This window comes from Athene cunicularia (assembly GCF_003259725.1).
Source record: "Athene cunicularia isolate RWA chromosome 4 unlocalized genomic scaffold, athCun1 chr4_part3, whole genome shotgun sequence".
NCBI lineage: Eukaryota > Metazoa > Chordata > Aves > Strigiformes > Strigidae > Athene > Athene cunicularia.
In genome coordinates this window covers 11,442,851-11,462,078 of record NW_020799100.1, presented here as the reverse complement: position 1 = coordinate 11,462,078, position 19,228 = coordinate 11,442,851, and the positions used below count along the sequence as shown (strand labels likewise).

Genomic DNA, 19,228 nt, shown 5'->3' with positions numbered 1-19,228 from the left:
AAATCACAGACCAAATCCATTTTGAGGTATTGACAAGAACTTATCAAATATTTTCATCACTCTAAAAATGTAGGTTTTATGCAAAAATGGTTGCCCAGCCCTCCTCAGAGAATAATCTCATCAAGCCCTTCTGGTGCTGTTCCTCTCCTGTCCTGCTTAATGGGAAGGAATTGCTCCATTGCAGTGTACCAGATGAGAGGGACAGAAGGAGACTTGGGGTCCTCAGAGCTCCATCACAGGAAGAGTTTGAAGTGACTGAGAAAATCAGAGACTTCTGCGAAAGGCCAATTTTGGTTGCATTGTCAATGACTTGGAGGCCTTTAGGCCTGACAGGTCACCCTGGGAGACAAAATAACTTCATGAATAAGCTCTTTGTGAAATAGCCAATGCTTTAATCCCACTGGGGTTGGAAACAACCCAGGAAGAAGGGCTGTCCCACCTTGATTTTGCCCTTTATGGAGTCCAGACATCTGTGTCAATGGAAAGAAAGAAAAAAAAAAAAAAGACTAGAAAATAAAGAAGTGTGTTTTCCAGTCGCAGGAAAAAGCAACTCACCCTTCTGAGAATAGAGCTGTGCCATAGGAACAGGAACTGACTCACGACATCTTTGAGAATGCATGTTGGTATAGTGGGTGGACCTGATACTAGAGTGGGTAGAGTGGTTCAGAGAGGAAGGGCAGCATCACAACCACTTCGTGAGTGCAACCAGCCAAGCAGAAGCTTTGAGACATGGGCAGAGTCACGAATGTCCCTTGACTACATCCAATGTAAAGAAACACCAGGAACTGGTGTAGGGACCAAAGAGCCCTCTCCTCTTTGGCTCCTGCTCCTGAATTATGAAGGTGAAAGTCTGCCTATAGCTTGGGATGGGACATGATGAGGTGGAGGAACAGGCAGAAGCAAAATCCTGTTTAATTGGGTGATAATCAGTCAGAGCAAAACCCTTTGATCTTGGCACTGTTGAGGGCACAGCATCTGAAAAAAACCCGGAGTGATTCTGTGTCATACTTATCTTGCTGCATTCCTCCTGGTACTCCTCCCTAACATCAAGGGCCTTGGGTTATTACTACAAAATGACCAGATAATCTGGTTTCTCGATTTTTGGGGTAAATACCAAGAACAACAAAGAAACAATTCGTTTCAAAATCCTGGGCCAGATCTTCAGCTGTTCCACAAAACACAGCTTGGATTTACATACCTGGTAGCTGAGTTGCAGTGCCCAGCCAAGAGCCAGACAACCTCTAACAGTCTAGAGCCATCTGGGAGCCCCAACATTCGTGCCAGCTATAATACTGAATTTACGGAGCAGCTCTGATCCGAGGCTCGGAATAAGTCAGAACAGAGGTAGCTGGGTGACAGCAGCCAGGCACTTAAGCAAAGCAGAAAATAACTCCGTTAAAGTTGTCTTTTGCTGTGTGTCTCTCTCGTTGTAATTCATGGTGCACCTGAAGTTGTCTGCTGTGGAATAGCAGTTGAGAATTTGTCTACCTCATGAATAAAATTGATTGTGTAAAAAATCTTGGAGGAAAAAGCAGCAGTCTGGAAATTGAGCTGCTTGAATCATAATAAGAATTAACAGGATTAACTTCCAGTTGTGACTCCATTATATTCTTCCTCTCTGCCCCAACTAGAAAAGTGTCTGATGGCTCCAAGGCTTTCATCTCCTTTTTATGCACAGCACTGTCATAACTGGGGCTGAGGAAGGAAAGGCTTTGTGGTAGCTGCATCTTTGGACAGGGACTGATGGGTTTATCGAATCACTGTATTCCCCTGCTCCATTTCCACAGTTGCTGGCATCTCACTGCCCACAGAGCTCAGTTAATAACCGACTATGTGTGTGAGGGCTTGTGTTCAGCTCAGCGGCTCTGTGGAGTTTTTCTGTTACCTCTGATGGAGGCGATCCTGCACCTCCAGCTCTGTCAATGCAGATGCCTAACCCAGCAGTTCTCCATTTAGATACAGCTTGCATCGGTGGACTGTGAAGGTGCACAAAGACAGCCAGGCACAGCATTGAGGCCTCTGCCTTGGTTCCTGGCTCAGTACTCAAGGGATCCCACAGCAGCACTGCCATGGGTCCCCAGCTCCTCAGCCCCATGGACTGGATGAAAGTAGACAGAAAGCGCTGCAGAGCAGTCAGTGCGAGGGGTCATGTTAGGGGGCTGGATGGGGAAGTCTGTCCTGTACATCCAGTTCAGCACTGCCTCTGGCCATAGCTCAGCAACTGTAATAAATACCGCAACTGAAAAGCACATGTTCAAAGGCTCAGAAGTGTTAGTTCTTGTGAGAATCACTTTTTCATTCCTTCCTGGAAAACTCAAAGAGAAGATATTACTCGTGTGATTATCTCTTCCTACATACCAAAAAAGCAGCAATTTCAACAAATTCTTCTTCTCTGACCATGAGATGGATGTCAGGGTTCAGACAGTTATCCTGACATAGATGTGTCTGTCTCAGCAGCTGTGAAACAGAGACGCTGCAGTCCCTACACGACTAGCCATGCCCAGGCAGCTTTGAGGAACCTCACGTTCTCCATGTACTGCTTCAGAAGCAGAAAACCCACCAACCATCTCACAAGACAGCCTGTCTTGGCTCTATACAGCTCTCCAAGGAGCAGCGGTTGTAGGTTCACATCCCAAATTTAGAGACATTCTCTACCTGAGCACCTCCATTCTCAGACCCTATTTTTCGTATTATTCACCCAGCAGGAAGTAACATGGACTTTCATAATGAGATATTTATTGCCAAGTTTCAGTAAATAAGCAGCTCTGAATTCCTTCTCTGAGATAACACTGCTTACTAGAGGTACTACAACAACCTTTCTCCTTTGACCCAACTGCTGGTTTACACCAAACAATTGCTCTCCTATCTGCTGAATTGATGACGGATGCATATAACCAGTTTCTCACTGTTATGGGTTCCACTCTGACCTTGTGGTCAGTGACAACACCCTAAAGTAGCAGGATGTGCTCAGATTTCCTTTCAGTGCACTATTCTTAAGAACTTGGAGGATGGGTACCAGCAGCACTGACTGCCTCTGGCCAAGATCACCTTATCTCCTCAAAATTCCCGTAAGTCCCCTAACTGCCTCTGGCATCCTTTCCTCTGCAGCCTTGCTAAGGACCATGTCCTCCCACACTAGGTTATCAGATCTGACATGACCCAAGGGGTATCACAGCCCCCACCCCCTCCTCCTTCCTCCTTCTTACCACCCCCTACAATTGCTCCAGGCCCTCCTTGCCTGTGGCTCCCAGCAACTCCTTCACTTGCAAAGTAAACAAAGTCCTAATTAGTAATAGAGGAGTCTCTTGTGAGAAGTAGAAATGGCAGCAGAGGTGAAGGAGAAATAAAGAAGGAGCAGACATAGCAGCTTGCTACAGTTCCAGGCATGAAGGATAAACTGAATCCAGTAGGCAGCAATGACTGTGATGGCTGGGACATAGGCTAGAAGCATGCTTCTCCTTGGCCACAGAAAGAGCTGAGATGGGAATTTCTGCAGACATAATTAATGTTGATTGTGTTCTCCATCTCGCTTCCAAGCTCTAGCACTCCAAAGACACAACAAAGTGTGAGTCAAAGGAAGCTAAAGGCCTTACCCGTGTCTTTTCATAGCTAAACCTCTGATATGAAACAAAGCAGCTTTAGGGGGCGTTCATAACTGAAGACTGGCTTTACACAGAGGTTGCCTTGTCTGTGATGCTATAGGTTTTGGTGACTTTTTGAACTTTATGGACATGCTTTGCCCAGAACAGTACAATTCATTCCATCTGTTGAGGAAGTGAATCCCACCAGATCTCTGGTGGAAGGGTAAGAGTTGGGTAGGAGGGTGCATGCATGTGTACAATAGATGCTAGAGACTTGTTGTTTTTTCCTTCTACTCTGCACAAAATGACATTAAATGTGCATTAATAAAATGCAAATTCGTGGAGTTAGAACCTCACTGCCTCCAGGAAGATCCCCTATCCTGACTCATTAAGATATGTGACAGATAAAATGAAATAATCAATAAGTGAAAAACAAGAAGAAGGAAGGAGACAGGTATGGGTAGAGCAGAACCGAAACCAGACAGTGCAACTCTAGACATGGGTCAATTCCAGGAAGGGAGTAACCAACTCGTGGGACCTGCTGTCCTGGCTTAGGAATGATTGTTCCTTATTTTCAGACTAAACCACGACTGGTGAAGGTTACCAGCTGAGAGTCCAGGAGAGTTGGTTTTCTGTGCTGAAACAGAGATGGAAAGTCAGTGCTCTGGGAAGGTGAGCTGGCCAGATCTTGCTTTCCTGAGAAAGCGAGCACTGCAGAAGCACTGGACACTTGGTGGTACATGCATATGTGCTGTCATCCCCCAGGTGTTGGTCTCTTGGTCACAGAACGGGCCTATCCGTGGAGGGCTGGATGGTCATACCCTAATGTTCCTTTCACCAGCATCTCTCCTGGAACAGAGATGTAATGCCCTCACCACCAGTGACATTTAGTGCAATTTACTTCCTTGATGATGTGAGCAGACATTCAGTTTTGCGACAACATTTTTTACCAGTGTTTCTTTTAATAAAATAATGACTCTCTGTCCTCTTGCCTAAAACTTCCTCTCCCACCCCCGCCTCTACACCTCTTTCCTCTCTCATCTGATTGTACACACAAGTGGGCTGCTCATCTCTGGCAGACCTGGTGCCCCATACTTGAAGACAATTTCATTAGAGCTCAGATCACTTCTGAGCAAACACTAGGATGAGAAGGGGGAAAAAATGAAGAAACCCATCCACAGGAGAGATTTAGGGACAAATATGACATGGTTTACATCCTTCACCCCTAACTCTGTTAGAAACCAAAGGCCCAGTTGCTCACTGCTGGTTCCTATTTGGAAATGAGTCTTCAGCAATATATAGCGTCTCATAATGGGAAACACAGCAAGTAGCATTAAATATTAGCAATAGCCCTAATGAAAGGACTCTGTGTTTAGAGAGCTTGAATAAGAAATTGAAGGCTCCTGTTGTTGATCTAAGGGAGGTGTGTTTGTTTCCCTCTAACCTTGCAGAAACACTGGCACGGGCAGTCTGGACTTGGGGAGTTTGCTTTGAGTCCCTGGGAAGAATTGTGGGTACACAACCATGCAAACATTGCTCCAACTCCCAACCTTCTTGTGCTGAGTTTATGGGAAACAGAGACCCGTTATGTTCGTGGAGCCTTGACATGGTGCTGCTCACTCACATGGGGCTGGTGACTAAACCATTTTCCAGGTTAATTTGTCGTGATAACTGTTCAGAGCCCAGGGACGAATTCTGTCTTATATTTGGCTAAAGTGGCAGAATTGACAACCTGATATCATGGTCTCTGGAGATACGACAGCTAATGCTAATGCATTGGGCAGGATCTTATCACACGTGCTCAGGATTTACAGTTGTTGCTGTTGGGAATACAGTTGAATTAAACCTTCTTGGAGGAAGACATGGGTGACGACCTTAGAAAATCTGGACTTTTCTTTGGCATTTGTCAAGGATATCTGCTGGGCATGAGCTCCCAAGCCAAACACATCTTCAATCAGTTTAAGTTTTGTAGTTCCTCTAGTCCCATGGTCTTGCACAAGAAATCGGCCATTTCTGACCAACATCACTTGAGGTTATGGAACAATAGGTTTGCTTGTCAAGAGGAGAATCATGATAAATCTCAGCTAAACCAGCAAAAAAATAATGTTAGTGTTCAGTACTGCAATTCACAGCATTTTAACAAAAAGGCTTTGTTGTGATAATAATCGGGATTTACCCAAATATGTTTTGTGAAGGAAATATCCCACTCTATTTAGCAGCAGTAAGACAACACTGAGAAATATAATTTATTTCCTTGTTTGCAGCAAAGACAGATGCATGTTTGTTCCCAGCACAAATTGGAGGAAGGTGAAAATGATTGTGCGGTTTATTGTGTTAAATAAAACCCTCTATTTTCTTTTCATCATGCCACACCTGATGTTGGAAAACAGGTACAGTGCGAACACCTGTCTCCCATAATTTCTTATAAGACAGAAGAATACTTATGAGACAGGGAGTGTCAAGGTAAGAAGCCCAGACTATGATGAGTGGTTTCTTTTTTTCTGTAGCATCATATATTTGCTTTCTCATTCGGTAAACTATAAAAATCTCAATTAGTGCATAAAAGAGTTACCATATTTACATCTCTGGCTTTCAACCTGCCCATAAGTACAGATGATTTATTGATTTTACTGTGCTCTGCCAGTAGGCAATTCTTCGGAGAAGCATGTTGTCAAAGGAAATACTGTTCATGGTTCTTCCTGAAACGAAGCCGTTGTTTGAAGCCAAGAGGCTCCTGTAATTTTCTTATCTTGCTCCGTTTATAACATAAATTATAGATTTGTCCATAGCTCTGCAGTTGCAAAATAGTTCTTAATTTAACCCCCAATTTTCCAGTCACCACAATGCTCTCAAGTACTTTCCTCATCAAGGGCTGAGACATCCCAGTTTTGATTTACCTGCTAGACAGCAGCAGTGCAAACCAAGAGCTGCTACTGCTACAAAAATGCTCATGGTGCAACATCCCAGGAGCCCATGGCCTCCGTGGTAACTTTTCCAGCTGGGCCAAAACTTACCTTGATTTATCAAATTGTGGGCCATTTGGTGTGTGCACTAATCACGGCTGATGGGGAACTCCACATCCTTCCCTTCAGCTGAAATGTCCTGTGCCACCGACATGGAGATGGTCTAATGCAAACACGTCATAGAGGTGACAAGTCAAGAAGTGACCTTCCACTTTTTTTTGTTCCAGCAGTTTATGGCCAGTGTTAAAAAAAAAAACAAAACTAATTTACCTGGAAAGGTCAAGTAGTTTTCCAAGTATTAAAAGATGAGAGAAGTCCCGTGTTGTGGGACTTCACCACATGCTTAAAGTTAAGCCTCTGCTGGTTGGTGGTGGACCTCAGCTGGCACTTACATGCTTTTATTGAATAAGTGCTTTATTGTACTGGGGCTTGCAGAAGTTTAGCAGCTCTTTGCGCTACACTAATAATCAAATGTTAACATTGGCCTCCTCTCCTTTTTTTTTGTCTAATATAGTTACCTAATTAATTTATCTGTACATTTAAATATTCTGTGGCAGTGCCTGCAGCTGGGACGCAGATATACTGGAAGCACAAGGACCATGGCTCTGTCCCAGTGAAGCAGTAGGATTTTATTGCACTGGCTTATTGATTACTTTGTTCTGTGCCTTTTTGGGTCCAGGCCAGAGAGGATGATGGTATTTTAAAACTTCCACAGAAAACCCCACAGTAGTTTTCAGTTTACCCAGTATCCTGTGGTTTCCTGCTTCCTCCTCAGCTGTCCCACCTTGTCCTGGCAATGTGGTGCTGCTGACTTTCCCCTTATGCCGGATAGAGTTGATCACTCTGATCCATGCTGGGAGGTGCAGAGTGTCCTGGAGAGGACAAGGGGCTGTGATTCAGCCCACAATGAGAAGGGGGATGCCTGGTCCAAAAATCAGGGAGAACTCTGCCCTGGGGAGAAGGGGTGGCATGAAGGTCCTCCTCCCTGCCCGAGGCTGCACATACAAGCAGCAAGGCAGAGTTGTCCTTGCTCACATTTTATCTCGGGAGTGCCCTGGGCAGCCTCTGAAACGGGCAATGAGCAGATGTTTGCTCTGCTCTTGCCTCTGCTGTGCCCAGCCACCATGGTGCAGGCAACGAGGGAGGAGGGACAGCACTTTGTGGAGGTTAGAGGGACGTGCTGTCCACTTACAGCAAGAGCAGGGAGCTGATTTTAACCTCCGGAGAGGAACAGGGGCTCTTGACACATAGACTGGTCATATAGGTCCCGCCCGGCCAATGGCTCAGTGAGGCAGAATACACTCTTGTGTGCAAGAGAAGGGCCCAGTGTGTGCAGAGGCTTGTTTAGCTGTTGTAAGGTATGTGCAGGGAGGAGAACATGACTTAATTTCACTTACAGATGCTGGCACAGGCTGGGAAACCACAGGAGGCTGGGAATACCCAGCTGTGCCTAAGCGGAGTGAACAGTGGCTGCCCTCAGCCCTGGAGCGGAGGGTGCAAGTGAGTTTGCAGGGTCAGAAGGCTGCAGGGTGAATGGGAGCCTGTGTTCAGACCTGAGGAATGACTGCCAAGGCTTTTTAATTGGGAGTTTGGGGAGCTGCTTGAATGAAACAACATGCATCACCTGGAGCCAGAGTAAAAGATGCTATTTATGGTGACTTCTGAGTGCAAACTAAATAGCAGGCTGTGCCTCGTGGAGGATCAGATGGACAATAACACCCGTGCCAAAGCAAGCTGAGCACAGTTAAAACTGGAGTTACTGTTTACATGTTAGTAATGAAGCGTGGGAGGAATCCAGTCCCAAAGCTCTCTGGTTTGGCTGCTCAGGTCCCAGAGCAGTGTCGGATGAGCAAGGAGGGAGTGAGCTCCTGCCCAGAGATGTAGAGGGGGTATGTGGCTTGAGGGAGAAGTCTATGAACAAAACAGAAGATGCTCTAAAATAGTGATAAGGAAGAAGGGAAAGGGCTTGTCCCTTGGGTGGTTGGAGGTGGTACTGTGGCTGTGCTGAGGGAGCCATCTCCCTGCCCAGAGCAGGAGGGAGGAGAAGGAACAACTGTAGGGAACTGGCAGAGATCTGACACTTGGACGCTGCCTCCAGTACAGGAAAAAACATTACAGAAAACCTCCAGATCTGTAATGCACATCTTGGTGTTTGGAAGCCAGTCTCTTGCCTTTAAGCTCTAACTCATTGTTTCCTTGATTGAGGTTTGTCTTTTGTAAGAGTGAATTTCCCTCGTCTCTGACTACCCCTGGGTCTTATTTGCTTCGGGGGAGACAAAAGTCCTCCTCTCTGCTCTTGGCAGAAAACTCCCTCCCCTTCCCACTGTGTAAATCAGGTCCATGTTCTTGGGGACCAGCATGGGGACAGCTCTTGAAGCAGTGCAGCCAGGGACCACCTGACCCTCTGCAGCTCCCAGCTTGGCCACGGACCCACATCAGCCACATCAGCATGCTGCAAGGAGCTGAGTGCCCCAAGACCAGCTGGGGACTCACCAGGGCCAAGCAGAGAATGACTGTGAAGATGCCAGAGAAGGACAGGGGGTGAGTTACTTGCTGTGAGCTCTGTCACAATTGCACCTTCCAGTGTTTATTCCTTCCTCTAGTTTTTAGCCATGGAACCTTTCAATTTTTGGAGAACAAATAAGCTCAGTGGAAATCAAATGAAACTCAAAGCTTTTTCCCTATGTTCCAAAAAGAGGATTTATTTAGTGGATTTTAGCGGTTTAAAATACACAGATCAGAGTGTTGTGGGAGGGGATATACAAGCAGGCATGACATTCACAGTTCAAGGCATTTAGGAAACATGGGCGCTCTGGGAATTCCTGCAATAAAGCATCAGCTCCTGATCCTGCTGGCACTCTGTGGGCAGGTCTCCCGGCGGTTTCAGGCACTTACTGGACATAAACAATGAATAGCCACAGAAAGCTCCCAGGAGAGACACTGGGTGGGGAAGTGCTGCTGTTTCCCAAGGAGGTAAGTGCTTGATTAGAGAAGGTATGGCTTTCACATGGCCATGTGCTCCAGTGAGGCATGGGATGCCTCATGTGCTTTAGTGAGACCAGATGCTGTTCCTTTGCTCAGGGAAAGTATCCTTTGGTTTCAGACTGCTCTGTTCTTCACACTTTCAAATATCTGCATCACCTTGCCTGCTGGTATGCAGCCCTCTCTCACGATGGTAATGCCACCTTCCCAGGGGAAGAATGAGAAAATTAGAATAATCCCCAAAGGGTGAAAGAAAGGGATGAGGATATAAAGGAACATCTTGGACCAGTAAAGCCATCCAAATGCTCAGGATATCCAAATTATAAAGTTGTGTAGCAAGAAGACCAGAAACTGTCAGAAAATAAAAACATCCACCAACACTGATCCTGCACTTTGCTCAAGAGTTTAATTTTCCATTAGAGATTTCCACTCAAATGACACCCCAGATCCAGCTAACAACACCTCTGCTTGTGCTGTTACATCATTGTGGATGAGCTCTTGTAGCACCTTCATTCTGGTGGTCTACAAGAAGTATACACCCTTCCTTTTAGAAGCATTCACCCTCCCACTTGAAGCATTTTTGCTCTTATAAGGCAGATTTTGCTTGCACAATCATGTTTCTCCTCATCACCTTGTTCTCTGTCAACACAGAGGTCCTCCAAGGACATCTTTTGTTTGTTCCACTTCATCAACATGTTTGCAAATGTCCCAGCACTCAAGAGCTGTTACTCTTGGAGCACGCTGTGCTGCCAGATTGATACTATTGAAGGGGATGAAAATATCCAAGGAAAATGCAATTGTTGACATATAAAGGGTAGTTCTTACACTCACTTTCATCAAACTTTGTGCAGTTGACCACAGTTGATGCCACCACCTCATCAGATTCTCCATCACAGAGAACACCCTCCAGCTTATGGCCAAGACGTCTGTAGGGAAAAAAAAAAACAACAACAAAATGACACATTACTTGATATTACATTGTGCTGAAGTTCCCCTCAATGCAGGGCATCAAATCATGATCTATACACCACTTAAATTTGATGGCCACCCCCCTGACAGGGGGTTTGCACTTTCCAGATGAACATGAGCCAGCACTGTGCCCAGGTGGCCAAGAAGGCCAGTGTATCCTGGCTTGCTTCAGAAATAGCGTGGCCAGTAGAGACAAGGAAGTGATTGTCCCCCTGTACTTGGCAATGGTGAGGCCACACCTTGATTACTGTGTTCAGTTTTGGGCCCCTCACTATAACACGGACATTGAATTACTCAAGTGTGTCCAAAGAAGGGCAATAAAGCTGGTGCAGGGTCTGGAGCACAGGTCGTATGAGGAGCAGCTGAGGGAACTGGGGGTGTTTAGTCTGGAGAAGAGGAGGCTGAGGGGAGACCTCATCGCCCTCTACAGCTCCCTGAAAAGGGGTTGCAGAGAGCTGGGGATGAGCCTCTTAGCCAACAAGCGATTGGACAAGAGGTAATGACCTCAAGTTGCCACAGGGAAGGTTTAGACTGGATATCAGGAAGCATTTCTTTACAGAACAGGTTGTTGGGCATTGGAATGGGCTGCCCAGGGAGGTGGTGGAGTCCCCATCCCTGGAGGGGTTTAAGAGTCGGGTCGACATAGTGCTGAGGGATCTGGTGGAGTTGAGCACGATCAATGTGAGGTTAATGGTTGGACTGGATGATCTTCAAGGTCTTTTCCAACCCAGATGATTCTGTGATTCTGTGATACATAGAGCAAAGTACTCACGAGATGACCATGTCATGGTGTGTGCTGTCCACCTCTCCACTAGGATTAGCAGACGTGATTGCCAAAGGTCCCGTCATGTCAATGAGGTGCACCAGGACAGTCAGGTCGGGCACTCTGATCATGATACTGTCTTGAGTTCCCACTCTGCTGTAGCCTGCTCCAACCCCTTGAAAGACAGACAGAGGATGTTGGCAAAGGCAAGACTGACACAATACCTGGTATGGCATCAAGGGGAGACCTCCTGCTTTCTTTGTAAGTGATACTGATCCATACCACAAACAAAATTGAGTCTCTTTGTATGTGTTCAGAAAAGCAGCATTCTTGATCAGAAGTCCATGAGAGCAGCTGTAAGATTTTGTGACTAACTGGGTAAGAAGAAAAAGGTTAATGGCTGGAGATCATCGTAGCTGTTTTCATGGATGTAGGATCTACCTATATCACAGAGTCTAACTTCTTGTGATCATTGCCTACCCTCCCACCCTCTGTCACATTCCTCTGCCTGTTAAGCATGCAGGACTCCTACTGTTTCTTCAGTCTATAATATTTTCACTGATTCCCAGAAGCTGTATTTGAGTGTGAATCATACTGCTGTTCCGTGTTTTGACTTTGTCCATATAGTAGGAAGGAAGGTGATGAGAAAGGATGCCCATAGGAACCCTGTCCCTCCCCCCAGCGCTGGGACCCCTCATCTGTCTCTGATGCTCCACCCAGGGGTTGCTCATTCCTAGCTAACACCTGTGGGCTCGAAAGAGCTGACACCCCCCCCAGGCCAGTGAGTCACCCTTGCTTCAAGTCGGGCTGGGTTAAAGAAATCATCATGCTGGTTTACACTGTTAATGAGTCATTCCAGCTCATTAACACCCTCTTCTAGCAAGGCATGTAAGAGCCCTAGAGATGATTTCTCAGGATAAAATTAAAAGAATCTCTCTCCATTGACATCCAAAGGGGTGTGTGAGTTGCAGACCTGCTGTGTTGAAAACATGAGAGGGAGAGAAGGGAGAAGGGCTGTCCTATTGATCTCACCTAACTTCTTCAGCCACTCTCCTTTCTTGATAATGCAGCCAATGCCACCGGGGTAAACATTTTCCATAAATTCCCAAAGCAGTGGGCTGATGGGGGGAGCAGCTGCTCGCAGCTGGTCCAGGTTTGAAATAAAGATGCAGATGGGCTTTTCTTGAGGCCTGTCCTGCAAAAATCAGGAAGAGAGGAGGGGGAAAAATGGATGAGGAGAGAAAGTTTGTGTTGAGAAGATCGAAGGTCACTGGAATCCTAGTTTGTGTGCTTCCCAGGAACCAGGAGTGCCAAGCAAGCAAGATGCTCTCTCTGCACAGAATGCTGAGCACAGGAGGGGACTACGCCACAGCTCAGATCTGCATGTGCAAACTGAAGAAGAGCCCAACTAGCGGTCTGCTCTTGAGATGTTGGTGGGATGCATCCACATCCCCTGCTTTAGACACAACCAATGCAGGGACAGCAATTCTCTGCTCATTATCGTTGCCTTTAACATCTTAAACACCAGGGACCTGATTTTCTTCTAAGTTATGCTGATATAAATCGAGGTCAAACCCACAATTTACAGAAGGATAATGGAAGGAGACCCCAGCCCCCTGGAAACCAACATCTATATGACCATTTCTACAGTTTTTCAGTGCTTTGAAATAAGTTTGCTGTAAAATGAACAGTGATATAGAAGGCAAATAAAAGAGCTCACAAAGTGGTGTAATTTCAGTCCTCAGCTGACACCAGTTTCAGCAGGGCCAAATGACTAAAGAACTGGGCATGTATTTACATTCTGTTTATATTATCTCATCGACAGGGAAGGTTAGCATTGGCACCAAAGCAGAACAGAAAAGACTGCCTTTGTTGCTGATGTTCACACTAAGTGCCAGCTGAGATAGTCTGTTATGCTTATTTCTCCAGGCTAGCCAGGAAATTGCCTCATGGAGAATAGATGGGGCCGGGCTGCAAAAGTTGTATTGAAGGTGCAAACTTTGGGTCCGATTCCAGCACTGAATGACTCCAAAAGTCTGCAGAAATTTAGACCTGAGATTTCTGATTCAGCACTTCGTAAGACAGAGAGGATAAATACCAGTTTGAACCCACTTGTGACAAGTGTTGGGGTTGCTCCACTTTGGATTTGTGTTTTGTCACCCCAGTGAAGCAGAATGTAGCTGTCTAATTCCCAGAGCAGAGGGTGCTCTACCCTGCATTGCTCAGCTCAGAAAATGGTCTGTGACGTTTTGGTGTGGCTGCTCATAAACTCTATCCACAGTCAATTTCTGAGTCTTAGGACAACTTGAAACAAGGGGCTATCATTTCTGCTTCTGTACATAATTCGTCTATAGGACATAAGCAAGATCCAAGTAACAAAATGACAGCCTTGTATCCACACCTTGATTCTGTAGACCTTCTCGATGGCTTCAGGGTGTTTGCAGGAGGCTGCCAAAGCATACACAGTGTCTGTGGGGACCCCACATACTGCCCCTGTGTTCAGCAAGCCAGCAATGGTCCTCAGACCACTCGTACAGTGGGACTTGGGGCAGATGCAGGGCGGAGGATCTTCAGTGTCCTTCTCAGAGCTCTCAGCCTGGCAATAATCAGGAGGCAAGAAAGCCATTACAGTGGGAATAAGCAAACGTAAAACACAGGGTAGGATTCAGTCCACTCAAATGCAGCTATCTCTGTGCAATGCTCCCCTGATAGTCAAAGGGCAGAGGCAGCACTTCTAGGGATGCTTCACATAAAATAAGTGGGTTGAATGACAAAGAAGTGATTAGCTCTCCCCCAGTAATAAAGTCAAAGAGACTAGCTCAGGTGCAGACATTTGAACTGCTGATGCCTAAAATTACAGATTAATCCCACCCAGCACAGTGACTGCTTCCTGGAGAAATAACTGCCCTCCAAAATGACCTAAGGAAACTGTTAGAGAATCTTAAATCTAGAGAGAGTTGGGTAAGATCAAGTTGCAAGTGCTTTCGCATGAGTCTCTGTGGTTAGAAATGCTGATTTAATGAAAACATTTCTCTGCAGCAGGAATTGGAGCTGTCAGATCAATCAGTCCCAGTTTGGTGGAACTGCCTTGGTCAGACATACAAGGTGGTAGAAAAAGTTTAAAGTTAACAGACACAGTGGAGCTCTTGCTGTCCACTTTGGGAAACTTTTGAAACCCCCTAATTCCCTGCCCCCAAGGTTATGGACTTCAAAACTTCAGTCTGTCAACAATTCTTGGATTGGAGTTGGATAATTCCACAGGACCACGGAGACAGGCATTTTGGAGTCAGGTAGGAGTTTTGTAAATGTCCCTGCCCTTTCTCCAAGTTTCCATACATGTTATTCATAACAGAAGAGAGATTGTTTTCAGCTCATAGCTCCCTGAAGAAATGTTGTGACTGGGATTTCAAATGGTACTAACGGATTCAAAGGAAACATTCAATGGAAATTTGAACTCCCCTAGGTAAGACTAAAGACTCCAGGATGTCCCTCCAGACCAGGGAAGCTACAGCATCATGCAAAAAATTTCTTACTGTGAACAGAGGCGGTCCCATCATCATGAGATCCTTCCCAAACACGCTGTTTGCAAGTGATGCTGTTGCTCCGTAGAAGCAGATGATACTGAAGATGCTTAGCATCACAACTGGGAAAAAAAACAGAGTCAAAGGCAGGAAGGGTGATGACAAAGTTTTATTTTCTTCTATGTCTCATGACTTCCCAGCATTGCAAACTTACTTCAGTCTTTCCTGTCATGCAACATTTGCAGTCCAGCATATTTGTGGTCTAAAACTTCAAGGCATTTCCAGGCTTGTCTACCTGTGCATCTTTTGGCATATGGCTTTTTCTCTTTTTTTCTTTTTTTCTTTTTTTTTTTCCCCCCATGGTGGAAAAGATTCCATGAAGCATCTTGCTAAAACACTCTATGTAATTACAAATAAAATTCTCACTTGCTACAAAGCCAAAGCTTCAACAAAACTACAGCCATTCACACCAGTGGCATGTTTAGTTCATCCCAAATCTTAGTTCACTAAACAACTACTAGAAAGTAGGACTGTACAGAACCTCAGGAGATTATCATGGTTCAGCAATATCATCCACACTTTTTAGAAAGCTTAAGGACCTGAGGATGATACAAGGAACGGTTTCCTCCTCCAGTCATGGAGCTGGAAGGTTCAGCATCTGTAGCTTGCACACACACCAGTCTTACAGGGAAAGATGACACACTCTTCTGCTTGCTTTTTTCCATATTGAACTCATGCAGAACACTGTTCCCTAATGAGGGACCCTCTCACTACACTCTATGGGTGAAGGTTTAATGACCAAGTTTGCCTAAAACTCACTTTCAAATGGCAAAGGGAGGTTCTCCAATGTAAAGAGCAGAAAACAAATGGTCAAGAGCTCCATTGCAAGGGTCATGCAGAGAAGTACCACATTAAAAGAGGAAGCTGTGAAAAGAAATAGAAACAGGAGGGACCCATATCAGAGAATGGCCCATAAAAATGTATGTGAAACAGCAGAAGAGTTCCTAAATCAACTTAATCTTATTTGATAAAACTGAGCAGTCCATGATCTGACTTCCCTATTCATGTTGGAACAGAGCAGTACAGATATGGTTTGTTCAGCCCTCAGCTTTCAAGAGACAAGCTGCCAAACCCTTAATCTGCCAGTACACTGTGCTCACATGGAAAACACTTCTCAGGCAGCCAAGAGATTCTGATTTACAGCAGCTGGGCTCGAGGGTGACTGTGGATATATGCCACTGGCCCAGTCCGTCTAACACTTTCACCTTATTTGAACCTTTTATTTTCTTTGAAATGTTCTTCCGTTCCCTTATGACTGTTTCTTCTAAGCCCAACTCAGCTTCTGTTACTGGCTGTGCGCAAAACATTTCAGTTCTTGCTTAATCAGAGTGACAGAGAGAGCTGAGACTCCCTCACTTGTGCATCTCCACCACAGAGTGACCACAGATGTGATTAATGACCTGACCCCAGATACCCCTCAATAAACAATCACATATAGTACTGAAACTTACCTAAAATAATTAAAAATGCATTGAGCACCAAAAAGGCAATAGAACCAGCAGTGAATCCTTCATTGTTCCCCGCACCGATGTTCACCAAGTGGCCTGAAACAGGACCAGCAGATTTGGTTGTGAGCAAACCATTAAGTGCAGTGTAACAGAAGAGTGACATATCTGCAGTTGGAATGACTACAGTTCAAACTAGATGATGGTGGCTGCTATAAAGAAACTCTACTGCATCAAAACCCACTGCTTCTGCAATGCAAAGCTTTTGAGGTATTAACTGAGGAACTGATGATGGCTATCCAAAAAAGCTGATGATTTTATCTCCAGTTTGTAATAAACAGGGTCTGGCTGAAAACATTAATAGCTTCTTGCTATACCTCTTAAACAATAACTTTAACTTTCTCCACAAGTGCTCATTTTAATAGGACCTGGCATGGAGGCTATATGAACATGTTGCCCACCTGGAGCTAAATAAGGCTTTTTAAAGCCCAGGCTCATCATTCTAAGATCTTTTTTCTTGGGTATGACCAACCAAGACAAATTGCTCCAGGTTTCTGAAGGATAAATCCAGAACCTGGAGTCTTTCACTGCCTGAAAAGCATCTCCTGAACTCTGAGATAGGAGTCTGGAGACAGTCTAAGTGCTGTCTTACATCAGTTTAGTAGAGAAATCTTGACCTCTGTTGGAGTCAAAGACACAACTTAGATTCCTGTGGCTGTGAGAGTACCAAGTGGCTGCAGCAATGGCAATCAATTACAAGAGTATCAGCTGGGATGTTTGGTCATTATCTTTTCACAAGGAGGAATATTGGTAAACCCATTGTCATTGAATCTCCTGGGAGAAGGAATTATGTTGGAGAAAGCAATGTGAAATTTCCTAAAAATATCCTTTTTTTTTTTTTTTTAGTAAGAAAAATTATAATCCTGACCTTGCATTACCTGCAAACCGAAGCCAGGTCCATGCTCCCCAGAAAGCAGCGTAGCAGAATGGAAGAATGCAACCAAACCTTCTCCCGCCTTGAACCTGGATCCTGCAGACATACAGCTGCATTAGGGCTCCTGGGATGAGCACAGAAGGTATGGAAAGCTGCTGTCTGATGGGGTCACTGAAAGTACCCTGGATGGCAGAGACTGCAGCCAGGCCATTGCAGATGTAGAACAAGGCATCTGGCACTTCAGCTCTGGTGCCACTTGGGAAATTCTTGGACCTTGTGAAGATGATTTTGGCAGCCATCAGTGTGGTTTGAAGAGCTGAGCTAGACATAGCCTGGACACCAACTGGTATCAAAGCCTTCTCCCCAATGGAGTTGATAAGGCTGGCAAAAGTGGCATACATTGAGAGAGCAGTGCAAAGGCTGCAGGCAACGCCAAGGAACAGGTAAGCACCCGGCATTGGGATCTGATGGATGGCGGCGGTTGTGAGGATGATGAATGAGGCATTTTGCAGCATCTCCAGAGTATCTTTGTGGGTTGACATCAGAAAGAGCATGCAGGCAATGGCCAGGAAAAACCACCCTCCAATCATTCCCAGCCTGCTTTCCTGAGCCTTGGACAGCCCAAGGAAGGTAGTGACTGTAAACTCTTCCCAGGACATCACCAGCCAGTAGAGGCTGTGGACACCAAACTTGGTAGTGTAGTAGACATCACCTCTCAGGTAACTGTAGAAGCTGGACAGCAGCTGGCAGCTGGACATGATGGATATCCACACTGCTCCAACATAGAAATTCTTCATGTACCCAAAGAAGTAAAAGGCAAATAAAAAGGGAGAGACAGTATCGCAGATGTTGCCTAGAGCCATTGGCTCAGCATACTTTGTGTTCTTTTTCTTTTCTTCCCCAATGGCCTTGGAAGAGCTCTTCTGTGCTGACCCCAGTAACAAGACATTGAAGAGAGGATGCCCAAAGCCTGGAAGAACGTACCGTTGTGTGATGCCCTTAAACAGGAGAGCCACAGCTCCATACAGTCCGCACATGACAATGACAAGCTCAATGACACCTGACACTACCAGGGCCCACTGGCCAAACAGTGCAACTGCTTCAAACACCAGGGCAAGTGTGATGGCCCCGAATATGAAGGGCATGATGTAGTTCACTGTGGCTGAGCAGAAGGAGAGGATAAAGGAAATGGAAATGTAGGCCACCAGCCCAGCCACTGCACTTTGGCTGGCAGAGAGGTGGGCCATGCCAGTGGGCAGGATGTGGCTGGCATTCCCTGAGGGCAGCGTTATGTTCTGAAAGGAGGGGTCAGCAGCCACAATGATGCGTGTAGCCCCGTAGCTACTCCACAGAGCAGAGAAGGTGAGAAAGGCTGTGCCTCCAAGGTGGTCATACTTCCGGAAGGCAAGAAATCCTGCCAGGAGCTGGACAAAACCTCCAATCAGGATGAGGTGGACACCTGAGAGACACATGAAGAGGTCAGATAGGAAGCAAGCCACAAAAAGGCTTGATTTGCAGGAAGCAGTAGCCTCTCCAACCTCTGGGGGACACCCCACCTCAAGTCCCAAAACCTGCTTTTGACCAGCCCTATGGCCTCTGTCTTCCCCTCTCTTCCCACCTTTATGACAAATTTCTGTGCTGAGCCTTGGTGTGTGGCCACTGAGACCCTTGGTATGCTCAGTATGGTGAGCTGGTCCAGGAGCGGTTTGGATTTATGGGGAATGGCACATGAAGGGTTTGGAATTGCTGGGGAAGGAGGATCAGCCATCTTAGGGAGCACACAGACCTTCTGCCCATATTTCCCCACTCATCCCACCAGTGCTGTCCATTGACCCATGGGGATGACTCTTGAATAGTCCATCCTGCCTGGTGTTCTCAGGGAAAGTTCACCTCTGTCCAGCAGCCCCCATGTCCCCCATGAGCAGCGTCACCCACCTGCGAGGATGTCCTCTACTCCCTGTGGCCTGAGGCCAGTGTGTGCCACGGCAAAGTTCTGCAGGCAGAGGAGGA

General features: G+C 45.9%; 1 protein-coding gene across 1 annotated transcript; it reads right to left on the bottom strand.

Annotated features, from left to right (window-relative positions):
* Positions 1 to 9,624: 9,624 nt before the first annotated feature.
* On the bottom strand, positions 9,625 to 12,357 carry LOC113480160 (putative threonylcarbamoyl-AMP synthase). Its single transcript, XM_026848780.1, has 4 exons — positions 12,291 to 12,357; positions 11,268 to 11,433; positions 10,358 to 10,452; positions 9,625 to 9,729 (listed from the first exon to the last, which is right to left on the bottom strand). The coding sequence occupies exons 1-4, from the start codon at positions 12,355 to 12,357 to the stop codon at positions 9,644 to 9,646; spliced, it is 414 nt and encodes a 137-aa protein (XP_026704581.1). The 3' UTR covers positions 9,625 to 9,643.
* Between the last annotated feature and the right edge of the window lie 6,871 nt (positions 12,358 to 19,228).

Coding starts and splice junctions, on each gene's coding strand:
- LOC113480160 (XM_026848780.1), bottom strand. CDS start 12,357: ATGGAAAATGTTTACCCCGGTGGCATTGGCTGCATTATCAAGAAAGGA. Junction 11,434..12,290: donor AGAGTGGCTGAAGAAGTTAG/GTGAGATCAATA, acceptor CTGTCTTTCAAG/GGGTTGGAGCAGGCTACAGC. Junction 10,453..11,267: donor CACCATGACATGGTCATCTC/GTGAGTACTTTG, acceptor TTTTCCCTACAG/ACGTCTTGGCCATAAGCTGG.